The sequence below is a fragment of the Vipera berus genome (assembly GCF_964194415.1).
Source record: "Vipera berus genome assembly, chromosome: 5".
NCBI lineage: Eukaryota > Metazoa > Chordata > Lepidosauria > Squamata > Viperidae > Vipera > Vipera berus.
This window is the reverse complement of record NC_138207.1, coordinates 38,423,391-38,445,918: the sequence shown is the minus strand read 5'-3', so window position 1 is coordinate 38,445,918 and position 22,528 is coordinate 38,423,391. Positions and strand designations below refer to the sequence as shown.

General features: G+C 40.2%; 1 protein-coding gene across 1 annotated transcript in view; it reads right to left on the bottom strand.

Moving 5' to 3' along the window:
* Positions 1-22,528, bottom strand: part of ANO7 (anoctamin 7) — a gene marked incomplete at its 5' end in the record, with an annotated part of 47,708 nt that overhangs the window by 12,149 nt on the left and 13,031 nt on the right. The window contains 12 exons of the mRNA XM_081329529.1: positions 2,470-2,567; positions 4,025-4,079; positions 5,898-6,009; positions 7,971-8,073; positions 8,161-8,259; positions 9,886-10,023; positions 10,100-10,243; positions 11,371-11,467; positions 11,813-11,903; positions 15,150-15,315; positions 21,683-21,793; positions 22,000-22,057. Coding sequence (XP_081185655.1) covers positions 2,470-2,567; positions 4,025-4,079; positions 5,898-6,009; positions 7,971-8,073; positions 8,161-8,259; positions 9,886-10,023; positions 10,100-10,243; positions 11,371-11,467; positions 11,813-11,903; positions 15,150-15,315; positions 21,683-21,793; positions 22,000-22,057 — 1,272 coding nt within the window. The remainder of the gene's footprint in view (positions 1-2,469; positions 2,568-4,024; positions 4,080-5,897; positions 6,010-7,970; positions 8,074-8,160; positions 8,260-9,885; positions 10,024-10,099; positions 10,244-11,370; positions 11,468-11,812; positions 11,904-15,149; positions 15,316-21,682; positions 21,794-21,999; positions 22,058-22,528) is intronic.

Below are 22,528 nucleotides of genomic sequence, written 5' to 3'. Positions count from 1 at the left end.
CAAGAGACACAGTGGTGGGATTCAGCCGGTTCGCACCGGTTCGGCAGAACTGGTAGCTAATTTTTTTGGAGTTCAGAGAACCGGCTGGAGGAGGCCTTCCAGGTCCAGAACAGCCCACCAGAAGTGTTTGGATGCTACTTCCAGAAGTCCGTTCTAGGCCTTGGATGCCCAGGTCTGCATTCACGCAGAGAACCAGTTGTTCAGGTATTTGAATCCCATCACTGAAGAGACAGGATAGCTTTGATCCACACAGTTAACAAGGAATAGTTACAGCTCAATAGAACAGAAGAAATGTAACATCACTGGAATTGATGCAAAAGGAACAATCCTTCAGTTAATGCTGGAATGGCTGCAACCTGCTGGGAATACTAAGATGACAACAGAAGTGCTTGGATCAGAAAGAGATACATCCAAAGTAGAGTGGAGATGTGGAAGGAACGCCATCTAAAATACAGTACTGACAAAAGCTGACTGTGATGTCTAATACAATATAATTGTTACAATGTCAAGGGCCTGCATGGATGGGTACATTTTTCCCAGACCGAATCCTCGTTCATCTTCATCAGATAAATCAGCAGATATACTAGACTTAAAGCTAGGTGGTACCCAAAACAGACGTTAACTTTTATTGCTGGGTCTCAACATTTTCAATAAAGCAATGAATTGTACTTGGAGATCCATGAGAGAGAAAAAAGACCTTGGAACACTGGTGAATAACATATTTGGTAAACGCAATCTATCTATATCAGATAGCTCTGAGGGGCAGTTTGAGTCACTTCTTCAGGCTCTTACTACTATCTCAATTAGAAATGAGACATTATGCAACAAAAGTGTAAAAGGGAGCAATGTGCATTGGAACTCTAATGGTCAGGTAAGGGGAAATTTATTGCATAGCAGCTTGACTGTTAAGAAAGTCAAAATCTGTCTAGAAGACAGGGATCTATTCTGACGCTATTCTGACAATTCCAAAAGTTTTCTAAGAGCAAAATATTTTGCATAACTCTGCTGTAGGCAAATTCTATAGGAAGAAACTAGTGTTCTCTCTAGCAGTGGAACATCTCAAAGTATGGTCATAGAATTGTATTCCTTTCTCACAGAGTTGAGTATTTAATTCTTTAGTTCTCTTAAGGCCCAGGAATACTGTGGAATACTTCTACTGTATATTCATTTGATCCTTTTTTTTACATGGAATATATTCCCTTTTGAATATTAAATTCAGACATTTCTTCACTACACCCTTTCTGACTGAAAAAATTACAACTTCTAGTTAGGAAGCAACCTTCGGAATGCTGAAGATCATCTCATACAGCAATTTCTGTGTACATATAAACAACCCAAACTTCATTCAGGCTAAGCTAACAAACATTCTACCCTGGTTCACCTATAAAGCTGAACCAAAACCAACAAAAGCACTTTTTATTTTTCATTTTTGGATGTGGTACACATCAGAAATGCTTGTGAATACTCATACTTGTGTTTGCTCTATTCACAAACTATATTTGTCAACATTTGCACGTATTCAAAAAAAAATTATGTCTTGGCAAAAATGCAAAACATTATTTTGTGAAACAATTGTAATTGCCAAAGAAACTAGGGAGTGGCTTCTCTTTTCCCACACTTGCATTTCTTACAAAGATTTTTGCTAGATTTTACAGGGTTGTGACTTCAGGCAGTTGCCAAGCCTCTTTTTGTATCTCCCGCATTCCTCTCCAGCTTCATTTCTGAAATTCAGTAGCTTGATTGCCAAAAATCAAGGGTGGAGTTTCTTGACATTTTAAGGCAAAAGATAATATAAAAATTATAAACTAAGTCTAAAACAGGCTTAAGAGAGAGCATTTCCACACAATCGCAGAAGTTTTGTGTTATCAGACAAGTTTTCTTTTACGGTCCTCCTTTGATCAAGCCTAGCAGCTACAAAAAAATGGCAACTCTGTTCTCATACTTCTCTTGCTGGGTTTGATTTTTAGAATGGGTTTTTTTTTAAAGCAGCTACTCCTACACTGTGGAAATGAACTGGCAAAGCCTTCTCTCAGAACAACTGGATATGGACAACAAATGTACAATTATGCTTTCACTATAGAAATGAATGAAAAATCCCCAGAATGGGAAGAAGGATGAGGCAAAAATTCTTTTCCTCTATGCCTGTTCCATAGTTCTAAGGAAATGTTGGCAAAACTATCTTTGCAATGTTTCATACGGAGCAGGAGATGAGACAGTCATTAATTGCTTCAGTTTCCCAGGAATCATTAAGGCCCATGATTACATATGGAAGGAACTGGAAGTTGTTGTTGTTGTTGTTGTTTTAAAAAATAGAAATGAAATCCCTTCTCTTGCACAATGATGCTGCACCAATATATTGCAAAGCTGTAGCCTCCATTGCAGCCCCAGTTTGCCCACCCCTGTTTTGTACAAGCACATCGATTGGAATGAATAGATAGCAAAAGTATCAGATCAAAGCATAGCACTCACGGGATAAGGATTTCTTGAATGTTGTTAATTACTTGCTTTCCTACCATGATGACAAGAAGTTCCTGAGCAAGTTCAATGAGGCAGCCACCTGGAGCACACTGGACAAAACAGAGAGAGACTTTTGTATATGGCTGGTTACCTAATGAACACTGAATACCTATGTAGAAATCTTTAAAGTTCATATGTAGCATGCAGTAGGCATCTATTCTCAATCACTCATGTACTGAAGCATCGTACAACATTATTGGAGGGGTTGAATAAAGGCCTCGTTAATGGAACATATTTATCAGGAAGAAAAACTTAACCAAAACCAGAAAGCCTGAATACTTTTCCTCAAGATCCACCTTTCTACATAAGGAGAATACTTGTGATTGAGCAGCATTCAGCCACGAGATTCCTATTTGTGGGGTCCCAAGGCTATAACTTCTTCATTTTTGTTGAGAACTAGACTCAGTCCTCTCATTTCCTCAGGAAATACCACATACTACCATAATGGAATAATTATAAAGAAAAGGGAGATGTCTCATAAATTTTATAAAGAGGAGTTATTAAGAAGAGAACTAAGAATATACTATTCTAGTAAGGTTCTTTGATATATATGTAAATCTATGATGAGTTCATACTTAAGAAAGCTGTGTACAGTTCAGATCACCATAGGACTGTAAGGGCCATAAAAAGGCAACGAAAATGATAAGAGGAAAACATATATTTTGAGATTTTTGCTTAAAATGAAGGCAAAAAATGGTAGAGATATGTAAACATTTCCTGACTCAGCAAAAAGGGTCAGGCTGGGAAAAAAAGAAGTATTTTACACAATACATTTTTAAAAAAATTCCATTTATATCCCGCCCTTCTCCGAAGACTCAGGGCGGCTTACAAGCTTAGCAGTAGCCTTCATTCTATGTATATGCCTGCTTATTAGGGCTTTCACACCCCTCCCAAGCGGCATTATTACAAAGTCAGCTTAATTGCCCCCAACAATCTGGGTCCTCATTTTACCTACCTCGGAAGGATGGAAGGCTGAGTCAACCTTGAGCCTGGTGGGATGCGAACCTGCACTAATTGCAGGCAGCTGGTGTTACTTAAGGAGGCATTAGCCCACTGCTACACCAAGGCTCTTATACATAACTAATGAAATTCATGCTGATGAGATTCAGTGACTAACCAGCCCATTTGTTATGGCTATATGCAGGCAGCATTCAAAGGCAACGGAACCATCTCTCTCTTTTCCATGTCAACTTCTCAAATACATCTGGTGAAACCCAGAACGTTGTGGACTCTTTTAACATGTTTACAAATATGTTGTGGATATAGATAGAGCGTTCCTTTAAGCTCTAACAAGATACCTATCCACTCCTTGGTATGAGGCTAACACAGTCTATTTATCTCTGGACTGGTTGGGATCAGCCTGACTCTATTCCTTAATAATTATATATTTGTCACCTTGCAATTCAATCTACTTTGCATGGCTTGCCTAGGAATCTGCGGATCTAAGGATTCCTCCACATTTTTTCATTCAAGAACCCATCTTTTTCATCTCTTCTCAGATACTTACATCCTCATTGCGTATGCCCAATAATTTGTCATAGTGGCCTGGATAACCAACAAACCTGAAAGGGAAGAAGGAAAAGCACAAGGGCAAGAAATGAAAAATCTGTCTCTGGCTTTTTTAAAAAAATGCTAGTTTAAACTATGCCTACCGCCTCCCTCCAAGCAATTATTTTTAAAGACTATTAAGAGCCATTTTAGTGTAGTGATGAAGGCACAAAACTAGAAACTGGGAGACTGAATTCTATTCCTGCCTTAGGCATGGAGCTACCTGGGTGACCTTGGGCCAGTCACTCTCTTTTAGCCCTAGAAAAAAGGCAATGACAAGTCAGTGTTGAAATCTTGCCAAGAAAATGGCAGAGATGTGTTCTGGTAGTTACCAGGAATCTACACTGGCTTCAAGTCACTCAGACACACAAATTGGTTTATTGCTGCTTGATTGAATGTAATATTCAACTAGGCCTAGGGCCAAAGGCATCACCATTCACAGCTTGTACTCTTGTAGTGATTGAGATCTATTGGGTTTAATTGTTCACTTGTTGATTCCAGATGCTAATATATTTGTTAGACGCACCCTACCCTGTAACACCCATTTAAGATTTACATTATTATACTGTTTCTGAACAATAGATGGCAGACATGCTTCACTTTTCCCCATTTTTCTGTCACTGTTATGAAGAATCCTGTTGAATTACTGTTATGACATGTTTAAGAACTTTTGTGAAATTATCCTCCCAGGTTAATAAAACCTCCAGTTTTCACTCAAGCAGTAAGCTCTGGGACAAGACCAAATCTACTTTTTCAGACACTTATAGAGATTGTGCTTGCGCTATCAGTAGGTTCTGAAAAACTCTCAGTGGTCCAGCATTCTGTAGGATGTGCTCCAAATGATCAACTGGCTGGCAGGAATAAGAATGTTGCAGAGGAGACAAGTGCATTTTCTCTTTGGAGAGGCTCAGAATTGTTACGTTTAAGTGCAATATCAAGATATATCAGGCAACATGTTGCCAAAATTGAATATATATATGCCTAATCTGGTTATTTAGAGAGAATCTGTTGTGTGTCCCCCTTCTGATCAGCTTCGTGCAACTTAAACCACATGACAAGCCTTTTCAGTGGTGGTCTCCATTTAATGGAACACTCTCCTCCCCTCTCCAGGGTAAAATGCCCTTTCAATATATTTTGAAAAGATCAAAACAGCATTACTTCATCAGATGTTTGGCTAGGCTAATTTAATGGTGCCTCTGATGTACAGTATTTGTGTTTTGTTTAAGATTTTTACTAGTAACACACACACACATACACACATATACATGTATGTGTGTAGGTGTATGTATGTGTGTGTATGTGTGTGTGTGTGTGTGTTGTATCCAAGACTGATTGTGTCAGGATTAGTATGAGTTATAAATGCAGCATACTGTACACAAGCACATATAATTCTGGTTATTTCCAATATATGAAAGATATACAATAAATTTACATTTTTGTAAGCTGCCCAGAGTCACCGAGAGTGAGTAAACAGCCATATAATTTCTCTAAATTATTGCATCCCTTCATGCTCTGGAAAAATACCTACCAAACATAATCTTTTGAACTTAAATAAAACTTCCTTCCCTTTCTGCATCATATTAATAGTTATTCTACAGTCTTCTTCAACATAACCTTACCACGATGTACTGAGCCTACAGCATTTATAAATCTAGCTGTCATGTGCTACCTGGGATTATGGGTATTGTAATCCAATTCATCTAGCTATCTTTATCATCTTTCTATCTATCTTGTATTTGGTTTTAAGGGATTTTTATGACTGTTTGCCACCAGAGTGACTTGTTTGAGAGGGTGGCTATAGAAGTTAAATAAAATAAAATAAATAGATTTACCTGCCCTTAAAGAAGGCAATGTAGATGGGAGATGAATAGAAATTGATGAATTCAAAGATAAAGACTTTAAAAGTGAAGGCATCTTCAAATGTGGTCTGGGTGCGATGCATTTCTGTGGCAGAAAAATGAATGCATCATTTAGAATAGTGTTTATCCTTCAAGTTTCTCTGAACGATTCCTTATTTTTGTCATGTATTCTTATGTATCTTCACATCATTGAATGTATAGATAAACTGTGCATTGAAAATATTTTCATGTTATTATATACTATGGCTAAGTTGGCAAAGCAAGTTGGAATAAGTTCTGGTTAAAGGTTTTTTTTTTACATTTTCTTTAAACCTTAAGTCTGACCTATTGCGGGAAAGGGTGGGACATTCCCTTGATTTATGCAAGTTGAATGCAGATATCTTTCAAGATATACCTATATTCAAGTGGATGTTTTTGATACTAAGGATCCTAATTTAAAGTTTCCAGATGAAGCAACTATGTATGAGGGGTTGGACAGCATTAGTTCTGGGCAAGGACAAAATATCTGCATACTGCTACAATGATTATATGTGCAAAATGTATGTCATATATAATGCAGTTAAGAATTTAGTGCGGAGATGACATTTCTTAAGAATTCAGCACCCAGAGAAAAATGTTTAGTCACAAATTATACTTCCTAACGTAAGAACTATCAATGTAGGATGCAAAAATCCATATGATTAGAGGGTAATATCTAGATGTCTATCAGTCATTCAAGTCATGGTTGTCCCAAATGAATCTACCTCAGCGAAGATCTCACCTGGAAAATCAACATAACCCAGGTGACCTCCTTTTACCGGTCCACTATAGAAAGCATCCTCTCACTTTGCATTATGGTATGGTATGCTGGCTTCACAGCCGCAGATAGAAAGACACTATAGAGGGTGGTGAGCACAGCACAAAACATCATGGGATGTCCCCTGATACCACTAGACGATATGCTAGGGCCTGTTGTCTCAGAAGAGTGAGGAAAATCCTCAGGGACAACTCACACCCTGGTCAGCACTTCTTCACTCTCCTACCATCGGGTAGGAGATATAGAAGCACAGCCAGCCGCACCAACAGGCTGAAGAACAGTTTCTACCCATGGGCTGTCAGACTCCTGAATGGAAAATAACTCCATGTTAACATAGTATGATAGACTTGTGGGGCCGGCGCATTGTGCAATAAGTTCACATGGTGCAATAAGATTGTGTGTTTGTTAGTAGGATTCACTGGGTTAGGGATTTTTTTTCTTTTGTCTTCACTGTGAGTTGTGTTGGGGGGGGTGCACAAAGGGAGGCTCAGCCAATCTCATTGTATACATGTTGTGCTTTGACAATAAAGGTTGATTTGATTTGATTTGACTTTCTTGTTTTTCTTTGAAGACATTTCACTTCTCATCCAAGAAGCTTCTTCAGCTCAATGACTCTCTAAAAGAATGCAAATGACCAACTGTCTGCAGGGAATATAAATCCTTCCATTCCCCACCATCCAGTCAGAGCTGAGGAAGCTTCTTGGATGAGAAGCGAAGAAAAACAAGAAAATCCAGTTGCCTCTTGAAAAAGCTCCTTTGGATTAATATCTAGAGTAAATCTTGAATTTTGCAGTTCAATTTGGTGCCATATTGGCTCATTTTCCCAACATTCCAAGAAACAGATTAGGGGAGGTAGATGATGTAAAAAAAATTGTAAACTTTCCCTGCTTGGCCACCACTAGCCAAACTACAAATGTTTTGGAGTGTCCAGAAATTGGGTATAAATTTCTAACAATTTATTGAATAATCCTGATGCTGCTGAATAAATGACAGTGTAATTCTTTGAAATATGCTACAACTCTTTAATTTTTTCAAACTGGAAATTTACTGCATTATAGAAATTTTACTTTTGCTTTAAAGTTGTTGTTGATAAATGCATTTAATGCAGGACTCAAAACGCCCTCGTTTTCATTACATCTCCTTAGCCACCTTATTTCTATAAACAAAACCTAGTTTTATGTTCTAGGAGCTAAAAGATAGGGCTGGAAGTGATGTTTTGCTTGATGTCCAAACCAATAGAATTTACTTACCCCACTTTGTAAGAAAAAGTGCCAGCGCAATGTAAATTTTCGAGAGGAGGATGATGAAAAGGAGATTCACTACTGAGCCTGTCAGGCTGGCAATACGAGAAGCCTAGGAGGAAAAAAGGAGTTAAAAATGCAAATGAAGTCCAATAGCAAAACCCAGACCCAAAGGGATAGAGGCATACAGTTCCCTTACCGAAGATACAAGTAGGAAGTTCCCAGACCTGGATACAATTACCGCAATGATGGCCCGGTAAAGGATAATGGAAATCAGGAATATTATTACCACAGCAATCTGTAGACAAGCAGAAGAAGAATTAATAATGTGCATTTGTTGTCTCACTATTGCAAATAATTAGTCACCATGGCTGTGGCCAATTGGATTAAGTTGCCCCAATATACTATTCTTCATATGTGCTGAAAATGATTCCTGCTGATAAAATATGGTGTGATAGATGGAGGAATGCTGCGTTGGGGAAGATTAGATTTGAATTTGGAACAAAAAATGCTGATCTTCCTTATTATCCATATATGTTTCCTCTAAATAAACAATTCATCTCTCTATGTAGATCCAAGATGTGAACACATATTAAGCCATAATAGATTTATATTTAGCTTAGTGTCATTGCAAACACACATGTGGCTTGCATTATATGTAAATCAAGCCATTGTTGTTTATTCAATAAACCGTGGTTAACATGGGTTGGCATTATGTATCATTATGGTACTTACATTCTCTGAGCCAAGGTTAATTTTAACTATGGATTTTTAAATAAGCCATAGTGGTTGGATTCACAAGTAACTTTATGTTTGTTCTTTTGCTTAGTCCAAACCAGTCAAATCATATTTTAGTAAAGATGAAGAAAGTTAAATAATTTTTGCTAAATATTGGGAGAGTGAAATTGTTCACTTGTTCATATATTTCCATAACCATAATTAATGGAAGTTATTAATAGCAAGGAGGGACGCGGTGGCTCAGTGGGTTAGGACGCTGAGCTTGTCGATCAGAAGGTCGGCAGTTTGGCGGGTCGAATCCCGAGTGCCGCGTAGCAGAGTGAGCGCCTGTTACTCATCCCAGCTTCTGCCAACCTAGCAGTTCGAAAGCACGTAAAAATGCAAGTAGAAAAATAGGGACCACTGCGGTGGGAAGGTAACAGCGTTCCGTGCGCCTTTGGCATCTAGTCATGCCACCCACATGACCACGGAGACGTCCTCGGACAAGCGCTGGCTCTTCGGCTTTGAAACGGAGATGAGCACCGGCCCCTAGAGTCGGAAACGACTAGCACGCATGTGTGGGGGAACCTTTACCTTTTTATTAATAGCAAATAGAAAAATTGTAAATAACAGATGGTAAACTTTCTAACAGAGGAAATAATCCAGACTAAATATAGCCAAATAGGTTTTTATCACTTCAATAGAATCAAAGCTTGATGAATACTCTAGGACAGGCATGTCAAACTGCCGGCCCGCAAGCCAAATGCATTATACTGAAACTGCGCCAGCAATGGGGAAAAAGTCGCGATACATCACGCAACGTCACGTGACATCATGAGTTTGACATGCCTGCTCTAGGAGGTCATTTAGAAGAATAGCAGTTGGATTATTCCATTTCCTTCAATGGTCCTATAAAATGCATGAAAATCAAGAGGGGGTATTAGGCTAATAGCACTTGTTCTCTGATCATGCCTCGAGATACTCCCTTTGACTACAGTAGTTCAAGAGAATAGGGACATCTGCTAGATATTTATGGTTTATATTAATTCTTTTACATACATTTTTTTTAGATAAAGGTTGCCCCCACAAGCTGCATAGATGCCTTGCCTGAAAAAAGATTGTTTTGCAAAATAAATTATGATTCAATTGGCATAGCAGAAGAAACAGCTCATATCTTAGTTTACTTGGGGTTTCCGACCTCCCTCACCATAATGATGATGACCATTGATCCAGTGATCATTCTGTTGAATCGAGTCCGCTTTGGGAAATAGGGCTCCTCCTCTCCAGTAATTGGGTTTAAAGTTGTCATGGGAGCCAAAGCAGCAAACTGGGGTCGTGGACGTTCCTATAACAGGAGGAATATGAATATTTTATGCCAGTTTGGATTTTAAGTTACATTAGAAGCCCTCTAAATTCAGTACCTCAATATCCTCAAAATCTGAACAGTCCCAGCGGTATGTCAGGGTAGCATTCATTCGCTTCCAATACTCAAGAAACGTGACTGCCCACAGAGACATGAAGATGCTGAAGAAAACAGTGCCACCATGGTCAAAGAGACGGCCAGCCTGGAGGAAAAAGGGAAGGATTGTTCTTATGCATGTGGCAAGATACCCAGATAGGGAAGAGAAGTGAGAAGTGAGCAGAGCCGTGGCTGGATTCCCACGTTATGTCAAAACATTGTTTTAACCAAAAGCTTGTTGGATAGCTGTGTCCAATACACCAAGTAATTAAACCTGTTGTACAATGCTTACACAGTATGGCAAGTCATCTTGGTGACATGGGTGGCATAGAAATCTTATGATAAATAAATAATTTTAAAAGTCCGAAACAAAGCACCACATTATGGCATAGTTAACTGAATCTACTTAGTCTCTTGCCAATGACCACATACCTATATTCCTTCAATTCTTTATTTCATGCATAGTCACTGAGCATGGGTTACAGAAATGGGCCTATAGCTGTTTGAAGTTCAGCCTCTAAAACTACAAGTAAGCTAAATTGCCTTTGCAACAAAAATAGCTTGCAAGTTGCCAGTGTTGCAACATATGCATATATTAGAATTGCTAAATAGATGGAACATATATCATATTATTTTGGAAGAGATAGCTAAAAGCATAAACTTTACAAACTGCAAACTATTAACTTTATAAACAAGCAACCAATGACCAATCATTCAAAGAAGGGAGACGGGGGGGGGGGGAGTTTGAGCCACAAGAATATAGCTTTAACTTAATTTCAAGCAACATATTAGAAAGAAACCAACTGAGGAAAGGCTGTTTAAACAACCTCACATTAACAAAGTTCTTGTGAGTTCTCAATAAGAAGATGAAGAGGGAAAGACATACAGGTTTGTTTACAGAGTGGCTATGCAACTCTAAAGAATGTGTAAAGATTGTATTTCTGCCTGAATAAGATAGTGGGATAACTGGTCTCACTTACAAAAAGAATCGCAGCAAGAATGAATACAAAAACGACAGGTGAATTAGTTTCGTACGTATGGCAGAGTTCTGACTGAAAGGTAAATAGATGACAGTGATCAAAGTATGGGAATTGCAACATGGTTTTATCCCAGAGAGAGTTCTGTAGACCACATTTTTGTTCTTTGCCAGGTCAGTAAGAAATAAGAGAAGTCGATTATAAATTTGTTGATTTAGATAAAGCTTATGAACAAGTCATAACATTATAACCTCACCTGAAACATGGGGCAGACAGAAGATAGATTCCAATAAGGGCAGACTTTGCAAAGTGGGCACATCTTATATTTGTCACCACTGGAACAGATCTCCTGTCTAGTTCAGAAGGAGAGAAAACAAAAATGGGGAAAAAATAACTAATATGGTACCAGATCCCCTTCCCCCACAACTTTTCTATTGGTTTTGCTTGCTGGGTTTCATTTCTTTTAGGGGTAGGTTGGATGTTGTTTTTTTTAATAATTCTCTGACTCTAATGTGCTATTGAAACTCTTGGGGGTGAAATGTTAGAAATCTATAGGTCTGTCATTTACATATTAAGGAACATATTTAAGCAAAGGATGACTGATTAGTCAGTCATGCTGGCTGATGGAAAAGGCTGCTATATAAGCTGTCTGAAGATCTGCTAAAAACAGGATAAAAAAAGGAAAGTTTGCCACTTACGTTGGAATGTCATCAAACATCAGAAAAATGCCAATTACAAAGACTAGTGTCCCCACTACAGCTGCTGGAAGAAGCCATGCTGTGTAGAAACCTAAAGGAAGAGAGGCAACGGCATATTCATTCTCAGCAGAACCCATGCTGCCCTACCCCATGTGATTAACTATCATCCTGCTCTCCAGAAAATCTAAGTCCAGTTTGTGATATTTTGCAAAACAGCAAAAACCAAATAATAGATCACAGGATGTTACAACTTGGGGACTGGTTGTTAATAGCAAGTTAGTGGACAAGTTTCTGACAACCAGACTGGTTCCTAGCACTAGTATAGAACAAATGCCTCCTATGAGAGAGAAATAGCATCATGGTGAGATGGGTGACAAATAAATTTAACAAACAAACAAATATATAATGTAAATTAGTTTTTTGCTGTGTTTTAATCTCTTATCTGGAACTTATTCAATATTAAGAAACAGGTCAGAAAATATTCCTTGAGGTGTGATTGATTAATTGCTATCACTGAGATATGCCCCCAGAGGCAGGGGTTCTCTTGAAAACCCTACAGCAGCAACTGAAGGATCAAATTTGGAGCCAGAATAATTGGGCGTCTTGAGATCATCCAGAAAATAGCAAGTAATAGTAGTAGAAAACTGGTCTGGGATCAATTTTCACTAAGTCTCCTTACTTTTTCTTTATTTTTAAAACCACTTTAATGTCAGCAGACAAGTGGCAAAATATCTATGACTGCAGATCTACATACAAACATTATCTTTTTTTAAAGCAGTCATTATTGTGAAATAAATGTATTTAACTTCTTGCATTCATAATGGTGCTGTATTAAATAAGTTTAAAATATGGAAGTGCAAATGCTTCAAAATATTCATCAAAGCAAAACAATTTTTTATTGCTTGCATTTTAGGATTTGCCCTAGACAGCATAAATATGCCAGGAAAAAATGTTTTCTGCTATATGCCTCACCTAGTGTCATTCTTATTCTACCAATATTAAAGTAATAATTTTATGTATATCAAGGATATTGTATATCATTATACAAGAAGCAACGGATGGAAACTAGTCAAGGAGAGAAGCAACCTAGAACTAAGGAGAAACTTCCTGACAGTTAGAACAATTAACCAGTGGAACAACCTGCCTCCAGAGGTGGTGAATGCTCCAACACTGGAGGTTTTTAAGAAGAGACTGGACAGCCATTTGCCTGAAATGGTATAGGGTTTCCTGCCTGAGCAGGGGGTTGGACTAGATGACCTCCAAGGTCCCTTCCAACTTATATTATTATTATTATTATTATTATTATTATTATTATTATTATTATTATTATTATTATTATTATTATTATTATTATTATTATTATTATTATTACAATCATTATATTGGAAGCAAAATGTAGTGACTAGTATGGATGGGATCAAAGTAGTGCTTATTGGACATTTCAGATGATGTGGATATACCATGTCCCCTCTTGGCAGACCACTTCTCGTTAATGTCTACTAAACAGCTGACACAGCACAATTATTCTGGTGACCTATCAGAATTGTACAATAGCATTTAGTAAGCAGTACTGTAAGTGCTTCAAGTCTATGACCCTTACTGGTTTAGTGCATGGCTGATATTGCAGAATAGTGGAATAGCACAATAGCATGAAAGAGTTTAACAGCTGAAATTACAGGACCAACATCTCTCCACCCAAGAAAGCACAATGCAGTCTGGAAATTGGAATTTGTTTCCAATACAAAGGAAAAGAAAGAAAAGGAAGCAAAAGAAGATAAAGAATGCTTGTGTCTCATCAACCTTCATGATTATAAACTGTTGCTGTTTATAACGAGTGGCAATAAAATAAGAGTCTAAAAGAAGAGCACAGGAAGGAGCCTACAGATGGGCTTGCTCCATTTCTGTTTCAGTGATGTGACTGGAGGATATTCTCCTGCAAAGTGATGATTTACACAAGGAGAATAGCAAAGCTAGGGAATTCAATCAGTCTTGTGCTGTGTATGTATCCTGACAGCACCATTTGCAAAAAGTCAGAATGGTGCAATAGATTCAGTATAGACATGGAGGCAGTGAATTTTGCACTGGTATAGTTCTTTGTCAACCTAAGGCTCGGTAGATAATAGGGAAAGGGTTTTACTCAGTGTATCAGGACTGTAAAAGTAGTAATAGAGCATGGGAGAGAATAAGACAAATATCATACATACATTTCCCAACAGAAACAACACAACTGGTTACATTTAATCTGCTACTACTAACCGGGTCCATGTGTTTTTATCAATTTATCTTTGGTTCTTTCTATCCCAAAAGTAACAGTACTATATAGTACTATTTCAGAGCCATATGACTGGGACCCAATTAGAGATAGTTAGATTTGGTGATTATACTTGATTACCATAGAGAAAAAGAAATAAGCAGAAGGTAGTCATAGTCAATCTTTTCAGCTTTTAGGAATTCATGCTAGTCACCTCACAAATGGATTACTGTAACGTGCTCTACTTGGCGCTTTACCTGAAGACAAGTTAGAAGCTACAATTAGCCCACAATGTGGTAGCACAGGCAATGTTGGGCATGTCTGATTATGTTTGTGTGATCCAACTATTCTGTGAGCTGCACTGGTTACTGGTTGCCTTCTGAATGCAATTCAAGGCGCAGTTACCACCTATAAGACTTACATGGCATAAGGTCTGGTTATTTGTGGGACCATCTGTGTTCATTTTTTCTGCCCATCCAATGCAAACAGGGACAGTGGCTGCATTCTGGGTCCCATCACTTATACAGTACCTTCTTATGGAACCATGAAACATGCCTTCTCTGTCATGGCACTTGCCCTCTGAAATCCCCCAGAGATCTTGATGACTCCATTCTGATGACTTTTATGAAGCTGTTATAGCTGTTTATTCTCCCAAGCTCTGGAGAAGAGCAAAGGTTATATCTTGGCATGATATATAGGATATACTGTATATCCTATACAATATACCTGATGATATAATTCTAAGATAACACTATCTTTTAATGTGGATTTGAGCATTTAGACTTAGTTGTAAATAATTTTAATTCCCGTGATTTCTTAACAAGAAATAATGATTGCAAAACCATATATTTTCTATGTGTTGATATATCTCAATGTTTTGCTTATCATTGGGGGTTACTAGTTTTTAACATAACTTTTTTTAGTAATCTGCATAATATAATATGTTCACTGACTGACATAACTCTGCCTGTGGAGCAAGTAAACACATTTAAAGATAACTTTATTCACAGGGGGGAAAGAAGTAGAGCATCTACATAATTTCAGAAGTCAGAAAGCTGTGGATCCATTGAAAGAGTTTGTACTCACCAATCCAGGCAAAGTAGAGAGCAATCTTCTCTCCAAAGTACCTGCGGATATGATTCAAAGGCTGGTATTTTTTCCATTTACTCCACTTGGCCCAATAATGGAAAAGAATCTGCCTCTGATTAGGTAGACAAGTGGGCTCTTCTTCTGATGACATCTTGTATGGGCCCTTTGGTAGAGAATATTATCCACATAAAATACAAATCTGTATAGTGTATGTTGCATTTTACATGAACTCTCTTGTACAGTGTAAATACTTTATAAAATGCAATAATTAATACTAACAGCCATTAACATTAAAACTATAATCATAATTATATATAATACTTAGGAATACATACATTATACTTCTTAAATTTTTACTTGTAACTTTTTTTTAACAAAGATGACACAACAAGATGTTTTGGGTGACATGTCAACATTCACCAAAACCTGACAACTATTCTCAAAAGCACACCCCATTCTTGCCCAAATTTAGAAGGCTGAGGGTCTGTTCTGCCACAGTCAGCCACGTGGCCTCTGGAGCCTCCAAAAATTGTGTGAGAGTGGGGTATGCTTTTGTGAAACTTTTGGAAGCTGCAAAGGTTGTGCTAGAGTGGGATGTGTTTTTGTGCTGCCTCCATACCCTCCAGAACTCACTTGGTCCCCAGACCCTCCAAATATTATGCAAAAACAATGTGTGCTTTTGTACGGTGTTCAGAGGCTGCAGAGGCCACAGAAGAAGTTTCTCTGGAGTTGCTTCAAAGACAAAGGCCTTGTGGGATGTAGAGCAGCCTTGGATAGGCCACAGGAGCCTGTCAATATAAAAAGAACACTGCCTGAAGGTAAGCAGTACATGGGAGATCCTGGGGAATGGCAGGCCATGCAGCAATTGCACCATTCCCCAAGGCTCATGCACATTAGGGAATAGTGAAGGCAGCCTTTTGGAGTGGCAATTGTAATGTAGTGGGTCCGACGCAAGGAAGAGACGCCAGCCAGAGTACGTGTTCAGCTCTTTATTGTGGGGGGTTCGTACTGGAGAACAAGGGCTACCTGGCCTCCTTATATACCTGGCCAGGTAGGCGGCTAGCCAATGGGGTTGGCCCTAGGTTTCCCACCGAAACTGGGTGTTTGGTTCTGATAGACGAGGACTCAGAGTGGTTTTTGCAATGAACGAGTTTATTAAATACACAAAGTCAACTGTCAACTGTCAATTGTTGCAACCTTTTATAGTGGAACTGTTTGAACTGTAACCAATCATCGGAGTCTATTTTCCCGCTTCTTGTTATTTGCAACCAATGATTGCACCTGAATCTCCCGCTCTAACCCCAGCTATATTGCAATCTGCTAATTCCCTTGTTTGCAACTATTTACATACACAACACCCCTTACCCCCCAGTTGTTGTCATTTATGTACAAAATCCTTTAAATATTTTGGTGGCCTATGGATTCTAGAAGGGTATCTATTGCCCTGGCTGCTAGGAACACCTTTTCCTGATTGTCTGCTTGGCTGATTGTCTCTGTTGGACCTTGGCTCTTGGTTACCTGACTCTGATGTTTCCCTGTTGCTGTTTTGTGGATTTGTTTGTGTTTGAAGATCAGCGGTCACTGGCCTACACCGCAGGGGTATTTCCGAGTCAAACTGACTAAATTGTTGTTGTTGGTTACCAGGGGATGAGTTATTTTGCATTTCTGCTACCCCACTATCTGGCATGTTGTTATCACCGAACCAGGATGTACTGTTCCCCCCAAATATACTTTGATCCCCTTCTACTGGTACACATCCGCTAGTTCTCTTCCTCAGCTGATCTATGTATCTTTTGCTGATCCTATTCCCTTCCCCCTCAATAGTGTACGACAGAGGACCTAATATTTCAGTAACCACCCCTGGGATCCATTTGTCCCCTTGTGCATAGTTCCTGGCCCAGATTAAATCCCCCACTTTAAATGTTCTATTAGGAATGTCCAGCTCAGCACTTGGTAGAAGTCTGTCCGGGTGTAATCTGTCCAATTTGGTGGTTAGTCTCCTTCCCCACCTCATTTCGGCTGGACTTTTGCCAGTAGCAGTACATGGAGTCGTGTGTTGGGTCAGCAAGAATTCGGCCAGTCTTTGATGCCAGTCACCTCGGATGATTCTTTTTAAAGCGTCTTTCGTGGTCCTCACATTTCGTTCAGCCAAGCCGTTGGTGGATGGGTGGAAGGGTGCTGATGTCTTGTGTTTAATCGAGTTGGCCTTGAGGAAATCCTGGAATTCAACAGAGGTGAATTGTGACCCGTTATCTGACACAATTACATCCGGTAACCCATGAGTGGCAAAGAGGCCCCTTAATACCTGTATTGTTCTACCTGAAGTCAATGAACTGATTGGTACTACCTCTAGCCATCTAGAGAAGCTGTCTACAACCACCAGAAATGTTAACCCCTGGAAGGGTCCAGCAAAGTCAATATGAATCCTGGACCAAGGATTTCTAGCCAGCTCCCACTTATGCGTACGAATGTGTTGTTGTTCAGGCCTAGAACGTTGGCACAGGTGGCAATTGGCAACACATTCCTCAATGTCGTTGTCCAGTCTTGGCCACCACAAGTGGCTCCTAGCCAACGCCTTCATACGTACTATTCCTGGGTGTCCTTCATGTAATTCTAATAAAATAGCTGGTCTGTGGATTTCTGGAATAACCACACGGTTCCCCCACAGTAAACATCCCAAATGAACTGACAGTTCATCTTTCCTTCTGAAATAGGGAATGTACTTGGCATCCGGATTGGCATTAGGCCACCCACTCAGGACCCAGGCCATTACTCTCTTTAAAGTTGAGTCATTGTTTGTTGCCACAGCTATATCTTTAGCGGTTAAAGGCCAGTCCGGAATGTCCTGTAGGGACATTATTTGTCCCACAGGGGCAGGGTCATCCTCAGTGATGTTTAATGGCAGTCTGCTAAGGGCGTCAGCATGTCCCATGTCCTTGCCCGGTCTGTATTGGAGAGAAAATGAGTATGCTGAGAGGAAAATGGACCACCTCAGCATCCTGGGTGACATGATTTGGGGAGTCTGTTTATCCGTGGTAAACAGTCCCAACAGGGGTTTGTGGTCAGTCAGTATGGTAAAGTTCCTACCATAAAGGTAGTCATGGAACTTTTTTACTCCTGCCACAATTGCTAATGCTTCCCTGTCTATCTGAGCATAATTCCGCTCGGCTTTGGTTAGTGTCCGGGAATAATATGCGATTGGTCTTTGTATCCCTTGGTTGTCTAAATGGCTGATCACAGCCCCTACACCATAAGGTGAAGCATCGCACGCTAGGTAAATAGGTTTATTTTCTATAAAGTGGGTTACAGTTGATTGGCTGGAAAGAATGTCCTTTAAAGTTTGGAAACTAACTCTATGTTTGTTCAGCCACTGCCAAGGAGCCTTTTTATCTAATAGTCTGTGGAGGGGTTCTGCAATGGCAGCCTTGTGAGGCACAAACGTATGGTAGAAGTTTACTAAGCCAAGGAAGGCTTGTAGTTCAGCCTTGTTCCTTGGTTCAGGAGCCCATTTAATTGCTTTAATTTTGTCAGGGGTAGGATGGATTCCATACTTGTCTATCCTGAACCCCAAAAAATCAGTGGACCTAACCCCTATGGAACATTTTTCCTTTTTTAGTTTCAATCCAGCCCTCCTAAATCTGCCCAATACCTGTTCCAGCCGCTCTACTAACATTTCCTCATTTTTTCCAGCTATCAAGACATCATCAAAGTAAGGGCATACACCAGGTATGCCCTTTAAGGTCCTTTCCATCACTTCTTGAAAGATGCCTGGAGCTGCTGCAATACCGAATTGCAGTCTGTGGACCCGGAACGCCCCCTTGTGGGTAACAATCGTCTGTGCTTCTGCAGCCTCTTCAGAAACAGTCAATTGTAAGTACGCATGCGCCAAGTCTAACTTGGCAAACATGGCGCCGTCCTGGATCGTGGCGAGGACCTGCTTCACCGTCGGGACCGGGTAAGCATGTTTTTTCATTCCAATGTTCAGGGTGGCTTTGTAGTCAGCGCAGATTCTCACATCCCCATTGGGTTTGAGGGGTGTGACAATCGGCGTTTCCCACAAACCACCCTCAACAGGTTCTAATACTCCTTGGCCTACAAGCCTGTCGAGCTCGGCCTCGATTTTTCCCTTCAGGGCGAAAGGTACCCTTCGGGCCTTAAGCCTGATAGGTTTTACTGAGGGGTCTAGATTAAATTTAATTGGGGGCCCTTTGTATTTACCGAGAGATCCATCGAATACGTCTGCAAATTCATTGCAGACTGATTCGAGGGTCTTATTTTTAATTACTGAATTTATTCCCCCGACCCAAATGCCCAGGGCAGGGAACCAGTTAAGGCCGATTAGACTAGTCCTATGCCCCTCAGTAACTATTAAATCTAAAACCCCCTTAAATCCCTTAAATTTAACACTAAGGCTAATCTTCCCTTTTATTTTTATTGGGCTTTTTTGAAAATCAGTTAATTGAATTTTTGTTGAACTAAGTGGAATTTTCCTTCCACTTATTTGTTCAATCCTCTCAAGGGTTTCACTGGAAATTATTGACACTGAAGCCCCTGAGTCTATTTCCATTCTGCAAGGAACCCCTTGCAGATGGACTATGATTTTTAATTTTCCTTCTGGAAAATTGCTGTTTTTCCCATTCCTCCTGCGATTGACACGCGCCACCTCCCCTAGATTTGGAATTTTAACCCGGGGTCTAGGGGTCTCTTTGCCACTAAAGTAAGGGGTTACCTTACCTTCGGGCCACACATCGACTTCGTGAAGGCGGTTGTCGCGAGCACGGCTCCTACAGATGGCCTGGATGTGGCCGGTCTTCCCACACGCCCTGCACTTTGCAGTACGGAATCGGCAAGATGCGCGGGGATGGTTGCCCCCGCAGCTGCCACACCGGTTTTGGTTGTCGTTGTCGCGCGGTCTGGTTGCGGTGTCCCTCCATGGTCGTTGTGCCCCTGTCGCTTGTCTTTGCGGAGTTGCGGGTTGTTGCCGTCGGTTAGGTTCAGGCCCCTCACTTCTGGGTGGTCTTGGCGCCAATTTTCCGAATCGCCTGGAGACTTCAGCAATATCTTCTTCCCACTGCTGGTCCACCTCCCCGCAGTCCCCATAGCCCTCTTGGTTGATCTCGGACGACACTGCCATGCTACTGCGGGGGGGGTCGCGATACCCAGTAGATTCGTAAGTTAACAGTTCATCGATCACCTCCTGCAGATCGCCGGTGGGTTTGGCGATTATTCTGTTTTGTAGCTGCTCATCACGCAAGCCCAGTACTACTCGGTCCCGAATTCTTATTTCTAAGTTATCGTATTTACATCATACTGCGGCTTCCCTGACGGCAGCGACAAATTTTTGTATGGATTCTCCCGGTCTCTGGTTCCTTTTCTCAAAGATGCGCCGCCAGAAGAGTTCGGATCTTCTAGGTGTAAAGTGGACCTTAAGTTTGGCTAAGAGGTCGGCATAAGGCACGCTTGAGACCGGTTGCGGTTGACACAGTCCGACAGCGATTCTATAGACCGGTGTGCCGCAAATCGTCAATAATGCTGCCGCCTTTTTTCGGTCGTCTGTGATTCCGTTCACTAGCAGGAACCCTTCAACTTGTCCGATGTATTCTTCCCAATCCTCGGGAAAGTTTGGGTCGAATTCCTTCAATGACCCGATTTGCGCCATTCGGAGAATTTTTCCTTATTCCGCCGCGGCCGCTCGGTTGACTGTGACTCGTTTTCGAATTTGCCGCCTTTGCGCGACAATTCCGCCAATTCTCTGGTCTTCTGTCTATCCCACCTTCGTCGCCAATTGTTTGGTTCTGATAGACGAGGACTCAGAGTGGTTTTTGCAATGAACGAGTTTATTAAATACACAAAGTCAACTGTCAACTGTCAATTGTTGCAACCTTTTATAGTGGAACTGTTTGAACTGTAACCAATCATCGGAGTCTATTTTCCCGCTTCTTGTTATTTGCAACCAATGATTGCACCTGAATCTCCCGCTCTAACCCCAGCTATATTGCAATCTGCTAATTCCCTTGTTTGCAACTATTTACATACACAACACTGGGTTTCCCGCCAAAACCGTCCAGGCCAACACCCCCTGGTGGCTGCTGCTATGCAGATGCCTGCAATAGTAGTGCTAGGGCTGAAGTAAGGGCCTAGTCTCTACTTCAGGCCCAGCTTTGGTGTTGCTGCTGAGTGTGGCCTAGATTGGGGTGGGGTGGGGGAGATAGAGAATTGTTTCTCTTTTATTAGGGGGTGAGGTATCACATACCAGCAGAATCAAATTAGTCATTTTCTGAATGTGTGATACTCCGAGTGCAAAAGATTTACCATTACTCACTCTTCAATGTCCACTGGCTTTGTCTCATTAAACTGAAGATATAAAACTGTCCCAAATCACTAGCACTTAAACTATTATGTTAGTCTGGAAACAACACTAGATGGTAAGTTACTTCAGATTTCTCAAAAGATACTTTCAATACAAGTGCTGTCAATTTGGTTAAGGAGTTCCTATCAGAGAGGACTGGGAATGATGCTTGCAAACTTACCTCATGTAGTGGAAATGCAGCTGTGAAGACTTCCTCACTCAGCAGCCTTTCTATTCCAACCTGCCCTGCCTTTGGATTGCCATATGATATAGTAGACAGGATCTCATACAGCTGGAGAAAAGCAAAGAAGAGTTAAAGGAAGCCATACTTTGATTTCCACAGTTAAAGCAACATCACCCACGTTACACATTTTAATGTCTGAAGACAGAGCTCCAATAGTAGCCCTTAATTATACTTCTTAACATTAACATACAGCACTATGATTAGCTGCACACATATACACATGTTACTCTGCATTTATTTCACTCCGTGCTTACTATTCTATGCCGTTGTGTACTACTGAAGAAGGTCTCATGGTTATCACTCCCACGGAACCTGGGTGAAAAAAAACACTGATAAATTACCAGACAAAAAAAAACTAAATAAAAGAGATTGTGATAACACCTAGCATGAATCCATATTTGCCTTAAGTTAACTATGGTTAATGGCACTACTCATAATGTTAAACTATAAAGCTGTGTGCAACTATAAATTTTTCACATGTTGCTGTTCAAAACATATTGCCTTATTGCCTGCTACAAAGTGTGATTCTAGTCTTACTGATGAATATAATACTCTGTTTCCTCTCCAATTTTTCTTCCAATGTCCACATTTTTTGTATAAATTTTATTAGTTTTTATAGGGTTAGGAATGAGGTGGAATTGGTATTGGGGTTGGGATTTGGGTTAGGGTTAGGATTAGGGTTGGGGTTAGGGTTTTTCCAAATAACATTGTCAATATTTAGTAAACAGAATAATGTCTGGGTTCATGTGTTTAAGAAAAAATAATAGATAATAGTTTATCATA